The sequence below is a fragment of the Dromiciops gliroides genome, chromosome 3, assembly GCF_019393635.1.
Source record: "Dromiciops gliroides isolate mDroGli1 chromosome 3, mDroGli1.pri, whole genome shotgun sequence".
NCBI lineage: Eukaryota > Metazoa > Chordata > Mammalia > Microbiotheria > Microbiotheriidae > Dromiciops > Dromiciops gliroides.
This window is the reverse complement of record NC_057863.1, coordinates 263733238-263754660: the sequence shown is the minus strand read 5'-3', so window position 1 is coordinate 263754660 and position 21423 is coordinate 263733238. Positions and strand designations below refer to the sequence as shown.

Sequence of the window (21423 nt, the reverse complement as noted above, 5' to 3'; positions counted from 1 at the left end):
CCTCAATGGTATATAGTACCTTTAAAAAAATTGATAACATAGTATGGTGTAAAAACTATAGATAAATCCATAAAAGCAGAAATATTAAATGCATCCTTTTCAGATCATCATGCGATAAAAAAATGTATTTAATAGGATACCATGGAAACACAGATTAAAAATTAATTGGATATATATATGTATATGTATATAGATATATAGATATAACCTATATCAGATTGCCTGCTGTCTAGGGGAGGGGGGAGGGAGGGGGAGGGAGGGAGAAAAATCTGAAATTCTAAAGCTTGTATAAATGAAAGTTGAGAACTATCTTTACATGTAACAGAAAAATAAAATACCTTATATGAAAAAAAAATTAATTGGAGACTAACCTAATTTTAAAGAATGAGTGAGTTAAAGAATAAGGCTTAGAAACAAAACATAATTTTATTAAAGAGAATGATAATAATCAGACAATCTACCAAAACTCAAAGGATGCAGCAAAAGCAATAATCAGGAGAATTTATATTTCTAGATTCTTATGTCAGTAAGATAGAGAAAGAGCAGGCTAATGAATTGGCTATGCATTTTAAAAACTAGAAGAACAAAACTTCCCTCCCCCCAATTAAATACCAAATTGGAAATCCTAAAAAATTAAAGGTGAGAATAATAAAATTGAATGTAAGGAAACCATTGAATTAATAAATACAACTAGGAGTTGGTTTTATGAAAAAAAACACCAACAATAAAATATTGGTTAATATTATTTAAAAAGTGAGCTCTAGGGGGTAGCTAGGTGGTGCAGTGGATAGAGCACTGGCCCTGGATTCAGGAGGACCTGAGTTCATATCCGGCCTCAGACACTTAATACTTACTAGCCGTGTGACCCTGGGCAAGTCACTTAACCCCAATTGCCTCACCCAAAAAAACCCCAAAAAAACTGAGCTCTACCTGCCATGACAAACCCAGGATCCATATGAACAGAACTATAAAACATTTTTCACACCAATAAAGTTAGATTTAAACAATTGGAAAAATATAATTGCTCATGGGTAGACTGAGCCAATATAATAAAAATGACAGCCCTGCCTAAGTTAATTTATTTATTTAGTGCCACATCAACCCAAACTATCAAAAAAACATTTTCTAGATCTAGAAAAAATAACAAAATTCATCTGTAAGAAAAAAAGCTTAATGATGGAAAACAAATGCTAATCCACTCTTTGTGGAGTTGTGAATGGATCCAACAATTTTGGAGAGCAATTTGAAAGTATGCCCAAAGAGCTATAAAACTGTGCATACCCTTTGATCCAGCAATATCACTGCTAGGTTATATCCCAAAGACATTCCAAAAAAGAGAAAAAGACCCGTTTGTACAAAAATATTTATAGCAGCTCTTTTTGTGGGGGCCAAGAATTGGAAATCAAAGGAATGCCTATCCATTGGGGAAAGGCTAAACAAGCTGTGTCATATGGTTGTGATGGAATATTATTGCACTATAAAAAATGACAAGCGGGATGATTTCAGAAAGACCTGGAAAGATTTGTATGAACTGATATATAGTGAGTGAGCAGACCAGAAGAATGTTTTGCACAATGATAGCAATATTGTTTGATGAACTGTGAATGACTTAACTATGCTCAGCATATTATCTACCTCCAAAGAAAGAATTGATATTGATTGAACACAGACTGAAGCATGCAATATTTCATTTTCTTTCATTTTTTTATTCAAGTTTTCTTATATACAATGACTAATAGTTGCACATGTATAACCTATACCTGATTCTCAAGAAGGGGAGAGGGGAGGGAGGGAAGGAAGGATAGAATTTGGAACTCAAAACTTTAAATTAAAATGTTTATTATTAAAAAGACAGAGGAGATGGGGGCAGCTAGGTGGCGCAGTGGATAAAGCACCGGCCCCAGATTCAGGAGTACTTGAGTTCAAATCCGGCCTCAGACACTTGACACTTACTAGCTGTGTGACTCTGGGAAAGTCACTTAACCCCCATTGCTCTGCAAAAAAAAAAAAAAGAGAGGGGGGGGGGGAGAAGAAGAGGAAAAAAAGAAGAAGAAAGAAGAAATAACCAGTATCAAAAATTAAAAGGGTCAAAATAACTAATGAAGATGAAATCAACGCAATTATTGGGAGTTATTTTGCCCCATTTTATGGCAGTAAATTTAACAATTTAAATGAGAAGGAAGAATAACTACAAGAATATAAACTGCCTACATTAACAGCAGAGTAAATAGAATTTCTAAATAATCTATTTTAGAAAAAGAAATTAAACAGGCCAGAAATGAGTATCCTAAAAAAAAAAAAAGCATCAGGAGCAGATGAATTCACAAGAATTCTTAAAGATCAGCTAATTCCAATATTAAATAAATTATCTGGAATAATAGGCAAAAAAGGAATCCTACCAGATTGGGGGGGGCGGGGCAATGGGGGTTAAGTGACTTGCCCAGGGTCACACAGCTAGTAAGTGTCAAGTGTCTGAGGCTGGATTTGAACTCAGTTACTCCTGAATCTGGGGCTGGTGCTTTATCCACTGCACCACCTAGCTGCCCCCAGACCCCTTTTTTGAAACAGATATAGTATTGATACCTAAACTATTAAGAGCAAAAATGGAGAAAGAAGATTATAATGAATATGGATACAAAAATCTTAAATAAAATACTTGCTAGGAGACTACAACAAAATATCACAAAGATTTTACATTGTGACCAAGTGGGGTTTATAACAGGAATGCCTTAACATAAGATGTAACATAATTGATTACATCAATAACAAAAGTAAGAAAAATCATGATTATATCAATAGATGAGGAAAAGCTTTTTGACAAATACAACACTATTCCAATTAAAACACTTGAAAGTATAGGTGTAAATAGATTTTTTTCCTTAAAATGATAAGAATCATGTGTCTAAAACCACCAGCAAGCATTACTTTTGAAATGGGGATAAGCTAGAAGCTTTCCCAATAAAATCAGGAATGAAACAATGATTCCCATTATCACCAGTATAATTCATAATTTTATTAGAAATGCTAGCAATAACAATAAGAAAAGAAAAGGACATTGAAGGAATCAGAATGGATAATTGTTTAATAAAACAACCTCTTTTTGCAGTTAATATTATGATATACTTGGAATCTCCCAAATAGTCAACTAAAAAGTAATTGTAACAATTTTAGCAAAGTTATAGGATATAACCCTCCCCCCCAAATCATCAGCATTTCTATAATCACCAAGAAAATGCTGCAAGTAGAGATAGTAAGATAACCCATTAAAAAAAGCCACATAGACAACATAAAATACCTTGGAGTATACCTACAAAGACAAACCTAGGAACTACATGAACATAATTATAAAATACTTTGTATAAATAAAGTCAGATTTTAAATCATTGGAGAAATATTAATCATTCATGCATGGACAGAGCCAATATAATAAAAATGACAATTCTACCTAAACTAATCTACTTATTCAGTGCCATTCTAATTAAATTATCAAAAAATTATTTCATTGAACTAGAAAAAAATAATTCATTTGGAAGAATAAAAAGTCAAGAATTTAAAAGGAATCAATGGGGAAATATGTAAAGGAAGAGGTTTAGCAGTACCAGATTTTATTTTGTTTTTGTTATTTTTTTGTGTGGGGCAATGAGGGTTAAGTGACTTGCCTAGGGCCACACAGCTAGTAAGTTTCAAGTGTCTGAGGTCAGATTTGAACTCAGGTCCTCTTAAATCCAGGGCCGGTGCTTTATCCACTGTGCCATCTAGTTGCTCCCACGGTATCAGATTTTAAGCTGTACTATAAGGTTGTAATTATCAAAATTATCTGCTACTGGCTAACAAATAGAAAGGTAGATCAGTGGAAAAGAATAGATGTACAATACACAGTAGTAAATGATTTTAGTGTTTGACAAATGTAAAGATTTAAGCTTGGGGATAAAAATTCAGTATTTGGAAAACAAAGTTGTTGGGGAAAACTGCAAAGCAGTCTAACAGAAAGTGGGTATAGACTGATATCTGGCACCATTTATCAAGATAAGGTCAAAATAAATTCATAACTGAGATACAAAGGGAAATATGTTATAAGTAAATTAGAAGAACATGGAACACATTACTGATCTGATTTATGGATAGAAGAATTTATGAATAAACAAGAGAAGATAGCATTCTGAGATTTAAAGTGGATAATTTTGATTGTATTAAATTAAAAACATTTTATATAAATAAAACTAATATAGACTGTGAGAATAGTATTACCAGGGGACCCTTGCTGAGAGAACATGGGGGGACCTTTCTAAGGTTGATTCAGTGTCGGGAAGTTACCTCACATCAACATGAGACCACCCTCAACCAATCAGCTTGAAGCAGTGTGTAAGGATGTTCATTTTGTTAGTTGGTGGTTGGAACCTCATCGTGGTAGAAGAACCAGGCCAGGTTGAACTCTGATCTCTCCTCTAGGGTAGATAGGTTTTCCTATTCTTTCGGAGACACCTATTCTCTCTTTGCTAACCTCTGATATACTTTACTAAATGCTAATGCCTAAACTGTAGCTGAAGCTTCTAATTTATAAGTAAATCCTAGCTAGCTTTCCTCACACAGAGGACAGGTGAGGTGACCCCACACATTTAGTTTTACCTGTCTCAAGATAAAATTAGAAGGAAAATTGGTGAAAAATTTTTATAGATGGTTTCTTGGATAAAGGTCTCATATCTAATATATAGAGAAATTTGTCCACTTTATAAAAATGAGTCATTCTCTGGGGCAACTAGGTGGTGCAGTGGATAAAGCACCAGCCCTGGATTCAGGAGTTCCTGAGTTCAAATCTGGCTTCAGACACTTGACACTGGCTGTGTGACCCTGGGCAAGTCACTTAACCCCCATTGCCCTGCCAAAAAAAAAAAAAAGAGTCATTCTCTGACTTATAAGTGGTCAAAGGATATCAAGAGGCAGTTTTTGGATGAAGAATTCAAAGCTATCTATAGTTACATGAAAAAATGTTCTAAATTACTATTGACTAGAGAAATATAAATTAAAACAACTTTGAGATATGATCTCACCTGTCAGATTGGCTAAAATTCATAGAAGGTGAAGATGACAAATGTTGGAGAAGATGTGGAAAAATTGTGACACTAATACACTCTTGGTGGACCTATGAGACCATTTTGGAGAGCAATCTGGAATTATGCCCAAAGAGTTATAAAACTTTATATATATCCTTTGACCCAGTAGTAGCACTATTAAGTTTGTGATCCAGGAAAAAAGAACCTTTGTTCTAAATAATTATAGCAGTTCTCTATCTCCTTTTTTTACATGTTATCTTTTAAATAGTATCTTTTCCCCCCAGTTACATATAAGATAGTTTTCACCATTCATTGTTATAAGATTTTTGAGTTCCAGATTTTTCTTCCTCCCGCCCCCCCTCCCCAACACAGCAAGCAATCTGATATAGGTTATGTATGTGTAATCATGTAAACATATTTCCACATTAGTTGTGTTATGATAGAAGAATCAAAACAAAAGGGAAAAACCACATAAAAGAATAAACAAAAAAACAACAAATAAAGTGAAAATAGTATGCTTAGACCTGCAGTCAGATTCCATAGTTATTTTTCTGGATGTGGGGATTATTTTCCATCATGAGTCTTTTGGAATTGGCCTGGATTGTTATATTTATAGCAGCTCTCTTTGTGGGATGTCCATTTATTGGGGAATGGTTAAACAAGTTGTATACAATTGTGATGGAATACTGCTGTGTCTGTATGAAATGATATGTAGATTGATTTTAGAGAAACATGGAAAGACTTGCATGAAATAATGATGTGAAATGAGCAGAAACAAGAGAACATTATATACAATAACAATATTGTGTGAACAATAATTGTGATTGAGCTATTCTTAGTATTATAAATATTCAGATCAACTACCAAGGACCTATGAAGGAAGATTCTATTCACCTCTGGAGAAAAGTGATAAATAGAAGTATGCATAGTATGATTTTTACATATAGATAGATATTAAAATGTGTTCAGTGGTGGCCTTCTTTAGTTGGGGGTGGAGTGTTGAAAGAGGGAGGGATATAATTTGGAACTTAAAGTGTATCAAAAAAAATTAAATTTAAAAAAATTCTTTTTTCCATATAACTTTGAGGATACTGAGAGGAGAGTAAGCATGTATTGTGTAAAGAATAAGAAGTTGAGTGGCAGCCAGATGGTACGGTGGATAAAGCACCAGCCCTGGATTCAGGAGGACCTGAGTTCAAATCTGGCCTCAGACACTTGACACTTACTAGCTGTGTGACTCTGGGCAAATGACTTAACCCTCATTGCCCTGCAAAAAAAAAAAAAAGGTGAAACATAGGTGGTACAGATTGCTAATTATTCAAAGTAAAAAAGTCAGGGCAAGGAGAAGTACCTAGCACTCATTCTTTGCTTATTGAGTGGACTTCTCCAAACACAAAAATAAGACTTTATCTTTGAATCCATAGTTCTGAGATATCCATTTGAACTTATCCTTGGTCTGTATTTGCACTGCATGTGGTCCTTATGATATTTGATAGGAGTAGCCAGAAGACTCAGTGTTGGGAAGTGAGATTGGGCAAATGGAAATGGTTGCAGTGTTCATGCATGGTACATATTTTAGTCTGATCTCATCCTTTTCATTAGTTGCAGAATTGCTCTATTCATTGCAGTGGTGTGAAGAATTAGAAAATCCATATAGCATGCTAGTTGAATTTCAAGAGATGCTTCAAGGAATGGGTATTACTTATGACAATTTATGTGTAGTAAACAAGATACCTGGACTGCTTCAATTCATATTTATGAGGTAAGAAGCCATTTTAGTTCCTTGCTTCTTTATGATGTAGGCTGTTAGGAGATGTGGAGGTGATTTCATCTTGTTGCCTTTTTCACCAAGAAAACTGATGTACATTTTTCTACTTGGAGATTGGTAGTAACTGTGTTGAAGATAATACTTCAGTGTAGGTAGAAAAATGTGAATTTTCACTAGTCAATCCTAGCTCTATAACTCTGGGAAGTCACTTACTAAAAATTAGGATAATAAGATTTCCATTGCCTAATTCAGTGTTATTTAGAAAAATCATAAATTATATATGAAGCTTTTTGTAAATCTTGGAAGTGAGATTATATATGTGTATGCATATGTATATTTATTTTAGTCACAGTTTTTTTCCTTTTAAAATACTCCCCAGATTTCTCCCAATCTATATCTTTATTCTTACGGAAAAATAATATTTCATTGTTTTCCTGTATCACAGTTTGTTTAGTCATTCCTTAATTGATGGCCACCTGCATAGTAAATGTATCCTTAGGCATAACCTTTAACTTCCATTTTACTACTTCCTATAGCACTTGGAAGTTTTAGATCCTTTTTGGAATTTAGAGTGTTAGCTGTTATAAACAGTAGGAGTAGTTTACTAATGAGGACACCAGAAGCTTAAGGAAATACTTTTGGCTGTGGCAATGGAGAAATAGACAGAAATGCAGATGTAGGGTAATTAGATACCCTCTCTGGAAACCTCAAAAAAACCCATTTAATTGACATATTTGGTTATTCCCACTTTGTATGTAAACAAACCCTCCCTACCACAGTACCTTCTCATAAGAAACAAAACAAAACTAATACAGCTTAAATATTTCAAATAATTTTGTTTTTGTCATTTAGTATTTGTTAACAAAAGGAAGGATCTATCTTTATGCATTTGAAACCAACATTGTTACCTTTAACCTGAATGTTATTGTCTTCTAGTATTCATTTAAATTATTGTTATTATTGTGTGTATTGTTTGCTGGTTATGCATTAATTTGTACTGTTTTTCCTGTATTGTCATTACTTTCATATATTACATGTAGTTATGCCATTCTTCATCAGTTGTTGAGCACACACTTTGTTTCTTGCTTTTTGCCTTTTTTTTTTTTAAAAGGACACAAACACAAATTGTATTGAAATACATTAATCAACCTACTTTTTAAAGTTCATGAACCTGGGGCAGCTAGGTGGCACAGTGGATAAAGCACCAGCCCTGAATTCAGCAGGACTTGAGTTCAAATCTAGCCTCAGACACTTGACACTTACTAGCTGTGTGACCCTGGGCAAGTCACTTAACCCTCATTGCCCTGCAAAAAAATTTTTAAAAGATAATAAATAAAAATAAAGTTCATGAACCCCAAGTTGAGAACACCTGGTTTAAGGTAATCCCTTCATTTGGCAGAAGAGGAAACTGAAGCCATGGCATTTGCTTGAGGTCACATTTGATAAATATCAGAATCAGAACTAGAACTCAGAGCTCTTTACTCCTAGCCCAGCAGCTTTTTGCTTTTAAAAATATTACTGTTGTGGATATTTTGGTAAATATGCGACCTTTCTCTAGTTGGTTAGTATCTTTTATACCTCTATTAGCAATGAATTTGTGTGCCAACCTTCTCACAACCTCTTTAGCACAGACTTTTTCTTTCTTTGCCAAGTTAAAGCATGTGAGGGGTCAGAGTTGTTTTATTTGCATTTTGAAAGAGACATAATATTTCACAAAGGTGGCCCTTATAGCCAGTTTTTAAAACCAGTAATAAATTTTAGATAACATATTTTCTTATAATTTCCTTCTGTTTTCTTTTAGGTCAGAGACACTGGTGCACTTTGGGCTCTAACTATGTCTAAACTGTTGCATTCTAAGAACATTTTACCTGATGAAGTTTAAACAGCTTTATAGGACTACAGAAGGGTATTTTAATTGATCATAATTTATAATTTCTCTTTGGCAATCACATTACCCTTTGACTGTACCTTTGACTGAAATGAACTAATGAACTTATGTAGTTTTAGGAAAAGACCAGTTGTATTTTTAAAATTTTAGCATTTTTGGTTTTTTTGTTTGTTTTTTTTTAGTGAGGCAATTGGGGTTAAGTGACTTGCCCAGGGTCACACAAGCTAGTAAGTGTTAAGTGTCTGAGGCTGGATTTGAACTCAGGTACTCCTGACTCCCAGGCCGGTGCTCTATCCACTGTGCCACCTAGCTGCCCCCAATTTTAGCATTTTTGTAAAGGATACTCTTTTTTTTCCTCAAGTGCTTTTAAACTGAATTCTATTTGAGAAAGTGACTATTTGGTTTTGGCATCACTTTGTGCTTGTCTAAACAGTGCATTTCAAAAGTCTGTTCTCTTACTTTGAACCAAAACTCCCCCTCAGTTTTTGTCTTGAAGTTACTAATTTTTTAAAGGTAGGGCAAATGAACTTTTCTTTGGTTTGTTAAAGTAGTAGAAGCAGATCTTCATTATGCTTTGCTCTTAAAAAAAAGAACATTGTATTAAATAAACCAGTTCCTCAGAGCTGTTTAAGAAAGTTAGGCAACAAATGTTTAGAACTACCTTGGCAATAGTATCCAAGTGGCTTTTTAATAATTGAATTAAACTCTTAATTGAAAGTATTTCTAGTTATATACCAAGAGATGTAATGAAATCAAAAGTTGAAATACTGAAGAGCAAATCATATCAAAGAAGCTGTGTAGTGTTTTGGAAAGATCACCACTACCTCCTTTCTCTGTTTGCCTCAATTGCAAGTATTCTCCCCTTTTCAAACTATTTCTAGAGAACTTTGTATATTTTGCTTTAGTCATGCACTAATTGTTAAACTTTTTTTCTGTACATGTTGAAGCCCCTGATTGGTATTATTATTATTACTACTACAATTATTTAAAGAAATACTTTTTCTAGTTTCAGTATAGTATACTATCAGTTTTTTCAGTTAATAATGTCCATTATTGACCCTTTCCTTAGTTAGTCTTTCCAAATCCTGCTTTTGATTAAAACTTAGATTTCACTTGATGACACATTTTTCTTTTCTTGAAACCCTTTCCAATGAAGGTTACTCTGTCCTTCAATTCAAAGAGAGAGGAAAAATGATAAGCGTACTTCTCACACTCCTTCCAGATATTGCTTTTGCCCTGTCACTCAAGAACCATTTGTTTTTCAAGTCCGCACTGTCTCATATGCTACCCTATCCTAATTGCAGCCATCTAAGGACTTCCGTTAGTACTGAAGTACCAAGCTCACAGTATTCCTGTAGCTTTTCTCTTCTTAACTCACTTCTTTGCTCTACGAACCTCCCAGTCTGATTCTCCTCAATTTCATCATGCACATTCCATGCCCCTCACTTTTTATTTATTTTTTTTTTTTTGTGAGGCAATTGGGGTTAAATGACTCGCGCGGGTCACACAGCTAGTAAATGTTAAGTGTCTGAGGTCGGATTTGAACTCAGGTACTCCTGACTCCAGGGCTGGTGCTCTATCCACTGCGTCACCTAACTGCCCCGACCATCACTTCTGTTACAACTTTACTGCCAACAATCATATGGCCATATCTTAGTCCTCATCACCACTTCTAAGTGCTGCTTTAAGTTCCCCCAACTCAGAATTTGTATTTTCCCTCTATTTTCTTTCTTCCTTACTATCTCAGAGGAGATAATCCTTGTTAAGGTGAATTCTATCTGGTTTTTTGATCCCATTTTTTTCTCCTCTGATCTTGCTCTGTTATTAATATTAATCCCTTTCCAGGGCAGCTAGGTAGCGCAGTGGATAGAGCACTGGCCCTGGAGTCAGTAGGACCTGAGTTCAAATCCGGACTTACTAGCTGTGTGACCTGGGCAAGTCACTTAACCCCAATTGCCTCACCCCCCAAAAATAAAATAAATATATGAATCCCTTTCCCTTGTTGTGTCTGAATTGTCCCTCTCTACTAGCAACTTCTCTTTTGTCTGTAAAGATGTTTCCTGAACCTTTCCCTGCTGTAAAACTTCATTACAACCTTCTGTCTTGCCTCTTTCATCAACTACTAAACATATTAAAACAGAGCCATTTGATTTTTACATTACTTCCTACCCTTTCTCTCTCTTTTTTTTTTTTTGTCTTTTTTTTTTCAGGGCAATGGGGGTTAAGTGACTTGCCCAGGGTCACACAGCTAGTAAGTGTCAAGTATCTGAGGCCGGATTTGAACTCAAGTACTCCTGAATCCAGGGCCAGTGCTTTATCCACTGCGCCACCTAGCTGCCCCCACCTACCATTCTCTTAATGCCGTTATTACTTAATCCATCTTTTATGATTTGATCTCATGACACCATATATTTGGTATTTTTTTTGTTAAGGCTATTAGTCACTTAATTGTTGACTTCTGTTATCTTTTTGCAGTTGTAATCCTCTACATCTCTGTAGTGTTGCAGTAACCATACATCTTCCTACTTAATTATGTCTCTTGGCTTCCACAACAGTGAACTCATCTGTTTCTTTCCTAATTTCTCCTGAGTGCTATTTCTCCTTTTTCTCCTGCCTCCATAGTGCATATACTTTCTAGGATCTATTATTGATTTTTAAAAAATTCTCTATAGTAATGATATCAATTCGCTGGCTTTAGTTATTTAGTTTATTTAGTGAATGACTTACTTTTTCCCAAGCTCAGACTCACACTCTGAACTGCCCTACTAGAAAATTCCATGTGGATAGTTCATCATTTGTCAAGTTCTGTGATTATAATTCTATAACAGTTCTAAGGCTATCACCTACTTTATATTCTCATTGCTACTGGTCATAGTTTAGGTCAGGAATCAACACACTATTGCTTTAGGACTACCCCATATGAGTGAGCAACGGTTGGCTTTTACATTTTAAAATACAATGAAACAGGGGGCAGTTAGGTGTGCAGTGGATGGAGCGCTGGCCCTGGATTCACGAGGATCTGGGTTCATGTCTGGCCTCAGACACTTGACACTTACTAGCTGTGTGACCCGGGCGAGTCATTTAACCCCAATTGCCCCACTAAAAAAAATAAATAAATAAAAGTGAGGGGCATGAAATGTGCATGATGAAATTGGGCAAGTCACTTGGCTTCTCATTGCCCCCCCCCCAAAAAAAATACAGTTAAACAGTCAAACTTTATTTTTACTGTTAAAAACTATTTTTAGGTCAGGAGCTATACAAAACAGGTGGTAGGCTGGAATTGGGCTACAGGACACCTCTATTGCCTCTTGCACAGTGTATTACAGTAACTAAATGATTTCTTCATCTCCCAAGTTCTTGCTGTTCAAGTAATCCTATAGAACATTATAAAATCTTCAGTCTTCCTGTACAACAATATCAAGTCAGAGTTCCTAAAGTAGAGCTTTGACCATGTCTTTTTTTTTTTTGATCATGTCATTCTTGCTTAGAAACCTTCAGTGTCTATTGAATAAATTAAAAACTCCTTATTTTCATCTTCAGGATACTTCACGTTTGGTGTTATCTTTGATTAGCCTATCCTATACCTTTTTTTTTTTTTTCAGCCAACCAAATTACTCTTTGTTCTCTGAACATGTCTGAGGCTTTTTATACCTCCATACCTTCCCAAGTCATTCTAAATGCCTGGTATTATCAACATGTTTCCCATATTTCCACAGTTAAAATCTAAACTTTTTGTTCAAGACCAAATGAAAGACCTTTTTAAGAACCCTTCCTCCCTTTCCTCTCCTCCCCTACTTGTAAATGATTTTTACTTCCTCTTTGATTTCTCATGAAAGCCATCAATTCATGCCTAGTGTGGTGAGGGAAACTGTTACCCAGAAGTGTGAGGCCAGTGAGCTCAGGAGTTGTGAGATTCAATGGATTATGTTTATAGGGAAGCCACACTAACACAACTAAAACATCAGTGTTTTATACCCCAGGAATGGGAGACATCAGGCTGCCAAAAGAGGGGTGAACTGGCCTGGCTTGGAAACAGCTGGTCAAATCTCCATGCTGATCAGTATTAACTGTTTTTCAAGGAATGTCTTCTGTAGGGGATTGTTTTCTACTGTATGTATGAATACAAATGTAGCTCTAAAATTTTTAAAAATCAAGGTCCCTGACCCCAAGAAGTTGAAAATGTTTTAGAGATAGGAATCAGACAGATTTACAAATAATTATAATACAAAATAAAATTCAGGGCAGCTAGGTGGCACAGTGGATAAAGCAGAAGTCCTGGATTCAGGAAGACCTGAGTTCAAATCCGGCCTCAGACACTTGACACTTACTAGCTGTATGACCCTGGGCAAGTCACTTAACCCTTATTGCCCCACAAAAAAAAAGGAAAAAATCCATAATTCATAAGAGGAACTAATACATAAGTGGGTTACTCTAGTTAGGGTGTCAGTAAGATAGGGAGACCACTATTGAAAGCACAAACAAAAGAAAAACAGCTGATTGTCAGTAATAAAGAAGAATATATCCTTTAGCTTTGACAGTGTAGTATTCGCATTGACCATTGTATTTGGCCAGACTTTTGTTGCATCTCTCTTGATGAATTATATGATTTGAGTTGAATAGCCTAAATAAGAGGAATGGATATTGGGATTTTTCTGAATTAACTATACAAATGTACAGTAGAAGTGTTATTCTAATAATCCTTCTATTATATCTTTTTCCCTCTTGTGGACAGGTTCTTTCCAGTAACAGAAGGTAGTTTGCATACTGTTCAGAGTCTCTCTCCATTTTTGCCTTAGAAGATAAGGAAGAACTAGTTAACCAATGTACAGCTAGACTTTTGACATGCACAAAGAAAGATCTTTGTAACATTGATGGTAAGTTACTTTTAAAAAACTATTTCCATGTTTTATCTGTACTCCATTGGGTAGTTATGGTGGGAGGTAATATTTATTTTTATAATTAAAAATTACAAGTAGAAGACATGATGTGCAAATAACAGGGCACAGTATGTTGCTCAAAGATGATCATTTGTCACTATTCCTGTTGTACAGTCGTGCCTCTGCTTTTATACCATCATAAGGAAGGCTTATAGCCACAGGGGACCCTTATTCCAGTCCTTTGTTTATGAACATACAGGGTGGGCAAAAATCACAAAAGGGGTTTGATGTTTTAATAACTTTTTGAAAATAATTTTTTCTTCTTTTTCACCATTTATGAAATTGATTTTTCACACATAAATAAATTCATTTCCTATAGATACTATATATGATGCTATGGTATTGTAAATTAAATAAAAAAATAAAGGAGTTATTAAATATATGTGACTTTTGGCCCACCCCGTATAATAAATACCTTGTCTAATATATTGTAGAGCTTGGAGGTTCCCTATGTTTATCTCTTGATCCTCTGATTTTATAGATGAGAAAACCCAAAGAGTTCAGTGACTTTGAGAACCCACATGACAAAATCACAAAATTTCACAGTTGGAAGGATTTCCAGTGATTCTCTCCGGTTCTACTCAGAGCCAAAAATTCTCCACTGTAGCACATGCAGCAGCTAGTCATTTCAAACTTTATTTGTAGACTTCTAATGAATGGGATCCTACTACTTGCTACATCATACCATTCCACTTATGGATAGCTTTAATTGTGAAGACATTTTTGTCTTAAGATCAAAACTAAGTTTGCCTCTGCAATTTCTGCTCATTGCTTATGGTTCTGTGAAATAGCTAGCTTTGTCTTCTTCAATCTTCTTTCTCTAAGTTAAATATTCCCTATACTGTAAATCCTCATAAGGTATTAATGAGTCCCTTTTTCACTGTTGTTTTCTTGTGTATGTTTTCCAGTTGAGAAATCCTCCATTAACTGGTGTTCTTAGAACCAAACACAGTATTCTTGGTGTGTTCTGACCAGTGCAGAGTTACAAGCAAACCTCTTATCTCCTTATTTCTAGAAGTTTTGCTTCTCTTAATGTAGCCCAATTTCACACTAGTTTTTTTTTTTGGCTTCCATATTTACACTCTTAACTCATTGAGCTTATATTCCACCAGATTTTTTCAGACAATCTGCTGTTTATCTGATCATGCACCTCCCATATTATGCTCTTGTTTGTTTTTTTGTTTTTGCAGGGCAATGAGGGTTAAGTGACTTGCCCAGGGTCACACAGCTAGCTGTGTCAAGTGTCTGAGGCTGGATTTGAACTCAGGTCCTCCTGAATCCAAGGCCAGTTCTTTATCTACTGTGCCACCTAGCTGCCCCCCATATTGTACTCTTGAAGCTGATTTTTTTTTTTAAATCCACTTGAAAGACTTTGATCTATTCCTATTATGTTTTGTTCTGTTCTGTTCAGCCTAATGTTCTATAGATTCCTGGGGCATTCTACTAGAGTTGTCCTGTCAGGTTTTGTTTTTTTTTTTTAATTCTGATTTAAACTGCCTAACTTGTTCTGACTTATTCTAGCTTGGCAGGCACCAAAAAAAATGGGTATTTCCATATACATAGTAGAGCAGAAAATAGTATTGTCCATAAAATTGCAGATTGCTATTAAGTACATCTTGCTCTTTTAAGTATATGAGTTTAATCTGTAGGTTTCATGTTCAGCTTGCTTCTTTTTCATCTTCTTTCTGTTATTTATTTTTTTCTTTAAAGAAAAAATCCCCAATGGCCCCTTTTTTTCCCTACCCACATTCTTATTCCCAAGTCTTACCCATTGGAAAACAATAATTGGAAAAGGAAATGTTGGTAAGTTATGACATTATTAATGAAGTTATGCTGCTTTTTATAATTATTGCTTTCTTTTTCTATAAATTGTTTAATAATACTTTGTCAAATTTGTTCCACTGAAATTCTTTATATGCTTTGCACATTCTTTTCTATTCTTGAAAACTAGTGCATTTTAAGGGGCAGCTAGGTGGTGCAATGGTAAAGTACCTGCCCTACATTCAGGAGGTCCTGAGTTACAAATCTGGCCTCAGACACTTGACACTTACTAGCTGTATGTATCTAGGCAAGTCACTTAACCCTCATTGCCTGCAAAAAAAAAAAAAGAAAGAAAGAAAGAAAGAAAGAAAGAAAGAAAGAAAGAAAGAAAGAAAGAAAGAAAGAAAGAAAGGAAGGAAGGAAGGAAGGAAGGAAGGAAGGAAGGAAGGAAGGAAGGAAGGAAGGAAGGAAGGAAGGAAGGAAGAAAGGAAGAAAGGAAGAAAGGAAGAAAGGAAGAAAGAAAGAAAGAAAGAAAGAAAGAAAGAAAGAAAGAAAGAAAGAAAGAAAGAAAGAAAGAAAGAGAACTAGTGCATTTGGCCTTTCCAGTCAGTTCTGCATAGCCCTTTCCTTTCTCTATTATCTTTCAGATATCATTGACATTGGCTCAGCAATAACATCTTCCAGTTCTTTCAGTATTAAGGATATCATTCATCTGGGACAGGACACTTGAATTGGTTAAGGGCAAAGAGATTCTCTCTTAATTATATCTTCACTTAGACATTTTCCTTCTTTTTATCATTCAAAGGTCATTCTCCTTGTCAGAGAAGTAAATTTATAATTGAGTAGTTCTATCTTGTCTTGTCTTCTTTTCCCCCACTTAAACAGCATAATTGTCCCTGCCCCCCCCCAAAACCCCCATAACTATTTTTTTGTTGTCCTTGGCTTTCCTTGATACTTTTAGTTCATTTAGAACTTTAATACTCTGAGATATATTTTGTTGTATGTATGTATGTTAAAGATATATGTGTATATATAAACTATATATTTATTATATATAAATCAAGCAAAAGCATTTGACACAGTGATGGTATGGGTATGTGGGTGGGTGTGGTCACTGTGTCAAATGCATTTGCTTAATTTCTTTTATGCATTTTTTTGGTATGAGAGGGTTTTTCTATTTCCCTCTTTAATGCATTATGTAAAATACTCCAATATTTCTTTACACAACATATATATTGTATATGTATATCTATATATAGCAAAGTCTATCTGTATATATATTTGTAAAGAAATATAAGGTAGTATTTACATTAATCCATTAAAAGGGGAAATAGAAAAACCTACTTCTCTTATACCAAAGAAATTAAGCAAATGTGATTGACACAGTGACCACCTCTGACAATATATTCAGTATTTTGCCCTCTTCCGTCCCACACTTCTCTGCCATAAGGAAGGATGCATATTTTCATTATTTCTTTCCCTATAATTTTTACTTACACTTCAGCTTCCTTTTTAGCATTCTTTTAATTTACATTGTTGTAGTCCTTGTGTTTATTGTTCTTTTGGTTCTGCTTATCTGTTCATCCAAAGTTTTCCATGCTTCTCTGAATTTCTCACATTAGTTGCCTTGACATTTATATAGTATCATTCCATACTTTTATGTTTATGAATAGCTTTTAAAAATCTAGATTGATTTGTGAGATGTCTGTGCATCTACATCAGTTGTTTCATACGCCTTTACCTCCTCATTGCAGGTTTTTCCTGTGTTTGCTGAATTTCATTAAAGTGCATCCTATTCCTTTTGGGTTACTTTTGTCAGTAAAATTTTAGTCTATAGAAATCTACATATTCTTCTCCTGAACCTTTTGAGATCTGCTCTTTTGAAAAATCCAGGGCATATTATCAGTCTGGCTTTCTTCTCTATCACAAGCTCTAGAAGGAAGTTGAAACCTTTCCCTCTAAATTTTCATCCATTCCCAGTCCCTCCTTCCCCCAGCTTTGTTGAAACAAAAGGAAAATTCTCCCCATTGGTTTCTCTACCTTCTGAAGGATGAGATTATCAGTAATTCAGATGAAGAAATTATCAGCTGCTCTCCTTTTGGTAGAAGGAGAACTCCAGCATATGTCTGAGTTATTGATAATCCTCTAATACTAGACTATCCTCTTTGCAAGACTAGCGATCATTTGTACCCATATGAATGATCAAAAGTAGTTAGTAGTCATCTGTCTTGACAATTTTTTGAGAACTTTTTTGTTATATAGTGCTGTACATTGCCCTGAAAAGACAACAGAGCTCTATTCCCTATATCAGGTTAATTGACATAATAGCTGCCTACATTTCCCAATCAGTATTGAATTTTCAAACCACCACTACCATTTATTCCCCTGTCTCTTACAGATAATCACTTAGCAGTACCTTGAACTTGATCATTCCTTTTTGGATATGTAGATGCTGTTTCCTCAGAGCATTGAACTTTGTATTTTAGTCCTAATTATACAGGTCTCATGATTGCTAGTTTATAGGCATTTCTCACTGTATCACGCGGTATCCTCAAAGCTTAACCCATTTTTTCCCTTGTTAACTGTTGTTGACATGATGGGAAGGAAAAGAAAAACATACTGTGCTTCTTTTTACTTGATAGTTCCAATCCATTCAGCGTTTCTCCTTCTATTGATTAGCTATTAGGTTGGGTAATAAGAATTGAATTTCATTTATGTGCACAGAAATTTACCATGAAGCATTTTTTTATGCTTGCCATATAGGTGGTGATATAAAGGAAAGTGACATTTGGAAGATAGAGGAAAATAGAGGAAATGTTTTTAAAATTTTTATACATTTCCCTCTTACTTTGACAGATGAGGAAACTAAATCCCAAAGGCAGATAGGTTGGCTAAATAGTTTCTTATTTATTTTTTCTTTAAGTTAAAGCTGAGAGTTAGCATGATATAGAAAATAGAGAGCCAGGAGCCAACCTCCAAGTCAGAACACTGGGTTCAAGTTCCACCTCTGACACAAGACTAAGCTACAGAAAAGGTGTTGACCTGAGTTGGTAGTAGGAGTTTCCTCACTTAGGAGTTCCTTGTATCAGTGAAATCTTAAGTCGAGTTTCTGTTCCTATCCCTAAGTCCAAAAAAGTTGTTTGATTCTTTATGTAAGTGCTCTTTAGATTTCTTGTAATAATTATTCAAAAAGAAATTGATCCTTTAAAAGAATAGATGTCCTATTACATAATAGCTATATCATTTTCACATTGGCTTTTGCTTTAGGAAGTTTTGGATATCTTTCCATTTTGAATTCTTGTCTGAAAAAGGGAAGCATCGATGGTAGAGAGAAACTCTATGGAATACTAAAAATTATAATGTCATGGAGAAGTGACCATGAAGATATTTTTCTTTTCAGTTGGTATGGTCATGCACTTATCCTATATTTTGTCCTTTTTTATATATAAAGTATATTTCTAAAATAGCTTGTTAAACTAACAGTATATAGAACTTTAAATCAAAGATAATTACTCAAAAGGCTAATGACAAGGTTGAATGAATTATCTTTACTTTTTTGCCAGTTATAGAATATTTTTAATCCCTTTGTGTTTTTGGTGCAGCAGTTTGAAAGAAGACAAGTCCTCAGCTACGTGGTTTAATATAGAATAATCCGTTTACTTTCTTATTACTGAAGTATTCTTCATCTCTTCTGGTGGATAGTGACTGGGACTTCATCATGTGCTCAATGTTGGCTTGGTTAGAGGTAATATGATTTCCTTTGTTTCCACATAAGCATTTAATTCCTAATTCTTATGAAAATGATTTTGAAGGAACTCAAAACATTTCATACCTGTAAAAATAATAGTTTGTTATTTATAGACCTTTACATCCAGTATCTCACTTTATCTGCACAGAGTAGTTCTATAAGGTAAGTGTACTATTCCCATTTACAAATGAAAAAACAAGGTCACTGTCATTAAATGACTTTCTAAAATTCACAAATCTATTAAGACTAAAATGTAGGACTTCTTGTTTCACTTGTAGCGTTATTTCCATTATATTGCCTTGTCCTTCACTATTATGCATCAGTTGTTATGTCAATTAGTTAATAAAATGAAGGATAAGAAATTGCCAGCAAACCACATATTCTAACATTATATTATATGTATATTCTTACTTATCTTCAAGTGCTGCAATGAGGAGAGTTCTTTACAGCTTTGTTCTGTAAAGCAAGAGCCTTTTCACATCATACTTTTCAGCTTCCAGAAGATTCATAAAGTGGAATTGCAAGTCCCCTATATAAATATATGAGTGATGGTCAACCAACCAATTAATGAGTATTTATTGTTTTAGTCTTGTTTTTAATAGGCACTATGCTAGGTGCTGGGGTACAAATAAAAAGAACAAAAGAATCATTATTAATAAATACAGAATAAATACAAAGGAGTAAGGGAGAGTACTAGCAATGGGGGAAATCAGAAAAGGCTTTATGTAGAAGATGGTACTTAAACTGTGTCTTGAAGGAAGTGAGGGATACTTTAAGATGGAGGTGAAGAGGAAGTACATTCCAGGCTGGAGGAATGGCCTTATAAAATAACACAGAAAGGGAAGATTGAATGTGTGTGATAAATAGAACCCACTTTGGTGATAAGGTTAGAAAGAAAAAGTAGGAGTCTCATTGTGAATATGAAGGGCTTTAAAAGCCAGAGTGCTGGGCTTGGTGGTGCACACCTGAAATCTCTGCTACTACCTAAGGAGCACTGAGGATACTGAAGGTGGTGGATTGTTTGAGCTCAGGAGTTCTGAGATGCAGTGGAGCTAAGCTGATCAGTGGTCCTAACTCTGACACAAATGTGGGAATCTCCAGGGGAAAGGGTTAGGAGAAGCAACAAGGCTGGCTAATAAGGGTGAACTGGACCCATGTTCAGATTGGAGCAGCTCAAAACTCTGCAGATCAGCAGTGGGATCTAGAGCCCCATGAGTGGCCATTGCACTTCTATCCTGGTCAAGATAGGGAAGTCCCATTCGTAACCCTTCCAGGCACCCCCCAAACGCCTAGCGGGAATTTAATGTTTTATCTTAGAGATATTAAGGGACGCAGTATTGTTTATTGAGATAGGGGAGTTACATGGATCTATATGATCTTAAAGAAAATAATTTTATTAGCTGAGTGGGAGTAGGAATGGACGTGGGAGAACCTTGAGGTTGTGAAGTAGTTAGGACACCATTGAAATATCTAGGTCAGTGATGTTGAAGGCCCTGAACAGAGATGCAGTTAAATATGAGGACGTTGTAGAGGAGAAATGGCAAAACTTGGAAATTGATTTCTGAAATGGGGTGGTGTGGCTGCTGCCAAGGGGGAATGAAGAATAGAGGATAATGCATGAGGTTATGAACCTGGAAGGGTGGTAATGCCTTTATAGAAAACAGACATTTGGAATGAAGGGTTAGATTTGGGGAAAAAGAATGAATACACTCTGAACACCTTGAATTTGAGATTCAACATCTTGGTTTGAAATATCTAGTATGTATTTGGTGATGTGGGTCTGAAATTCAGGGTAAAGATTAGATTACAAAATGTAGATCTGTGACTCATTCAGTATAAGAGGTGATATTTTACTGAGAGGAGCTGTTAAGAGTTACTGAAGAAAAAGTATAGAAGAAGGATATAAGAGGCCCCAGCACATCTTTTTGTATATGATGATACATGAATATGCAAAGGATTTGAAAATCCATCATTATATGAAACTTAAGTATAGCAATTCTCTCCAGATCATTGCTTGTCTCTGACTAACTTAGTAGATGAGCCTCTGAAATTGCCTGAGGCACCTTAGAAGTTAATACCAGTGTTTTTCTATATAACTAGTAAATGTTAGAAGTGGAATTTAAAGAGTACTCTGTTTTGTACCATTCTACATTATGATATATACAAGAAAATTTTAAAAGGGCCCACTTTTCCTTTTGTTCCCTTGAGTCACTTGGGTTTGGTTTCACTTAAGTTCAAGATTATTGCTTCTCAAACAAAAAAATTTCTCC

At 35.0% G+C, this 21423-nt stretch overlaps 1 protein-coding gene across 1 annotated transcript in view; it reads left to right on the top strand.

Annotated features, from left to right (window-relative positions):
- Positions 1-21423, top strand: part of LTN1 (listerin E3 ubiquitin protein ligase 1) — an 81611-nt gene that overhangs the window by 36738 nt on the left and 23450 nt on the right. Inside the window, 8 exon segments of the mRNA XM_043992978.1 lie at positions 6654-6829; positions 8621-8698; positions 8700-8725; positions 13440-13498; positions 13501-13581; positions 18673-18808; positions 19008-19020; positions 19022-19150. Of these exon segments, the coding sequence (XP_043848913.1) occupies positions 6654-6829; positions 8621-8698; positions 8700-8725; positions 13440-13498; positions 13501-13581; positions 18673-18808; positions 19008-19020; positions 19022-19150 (698 nt within the window).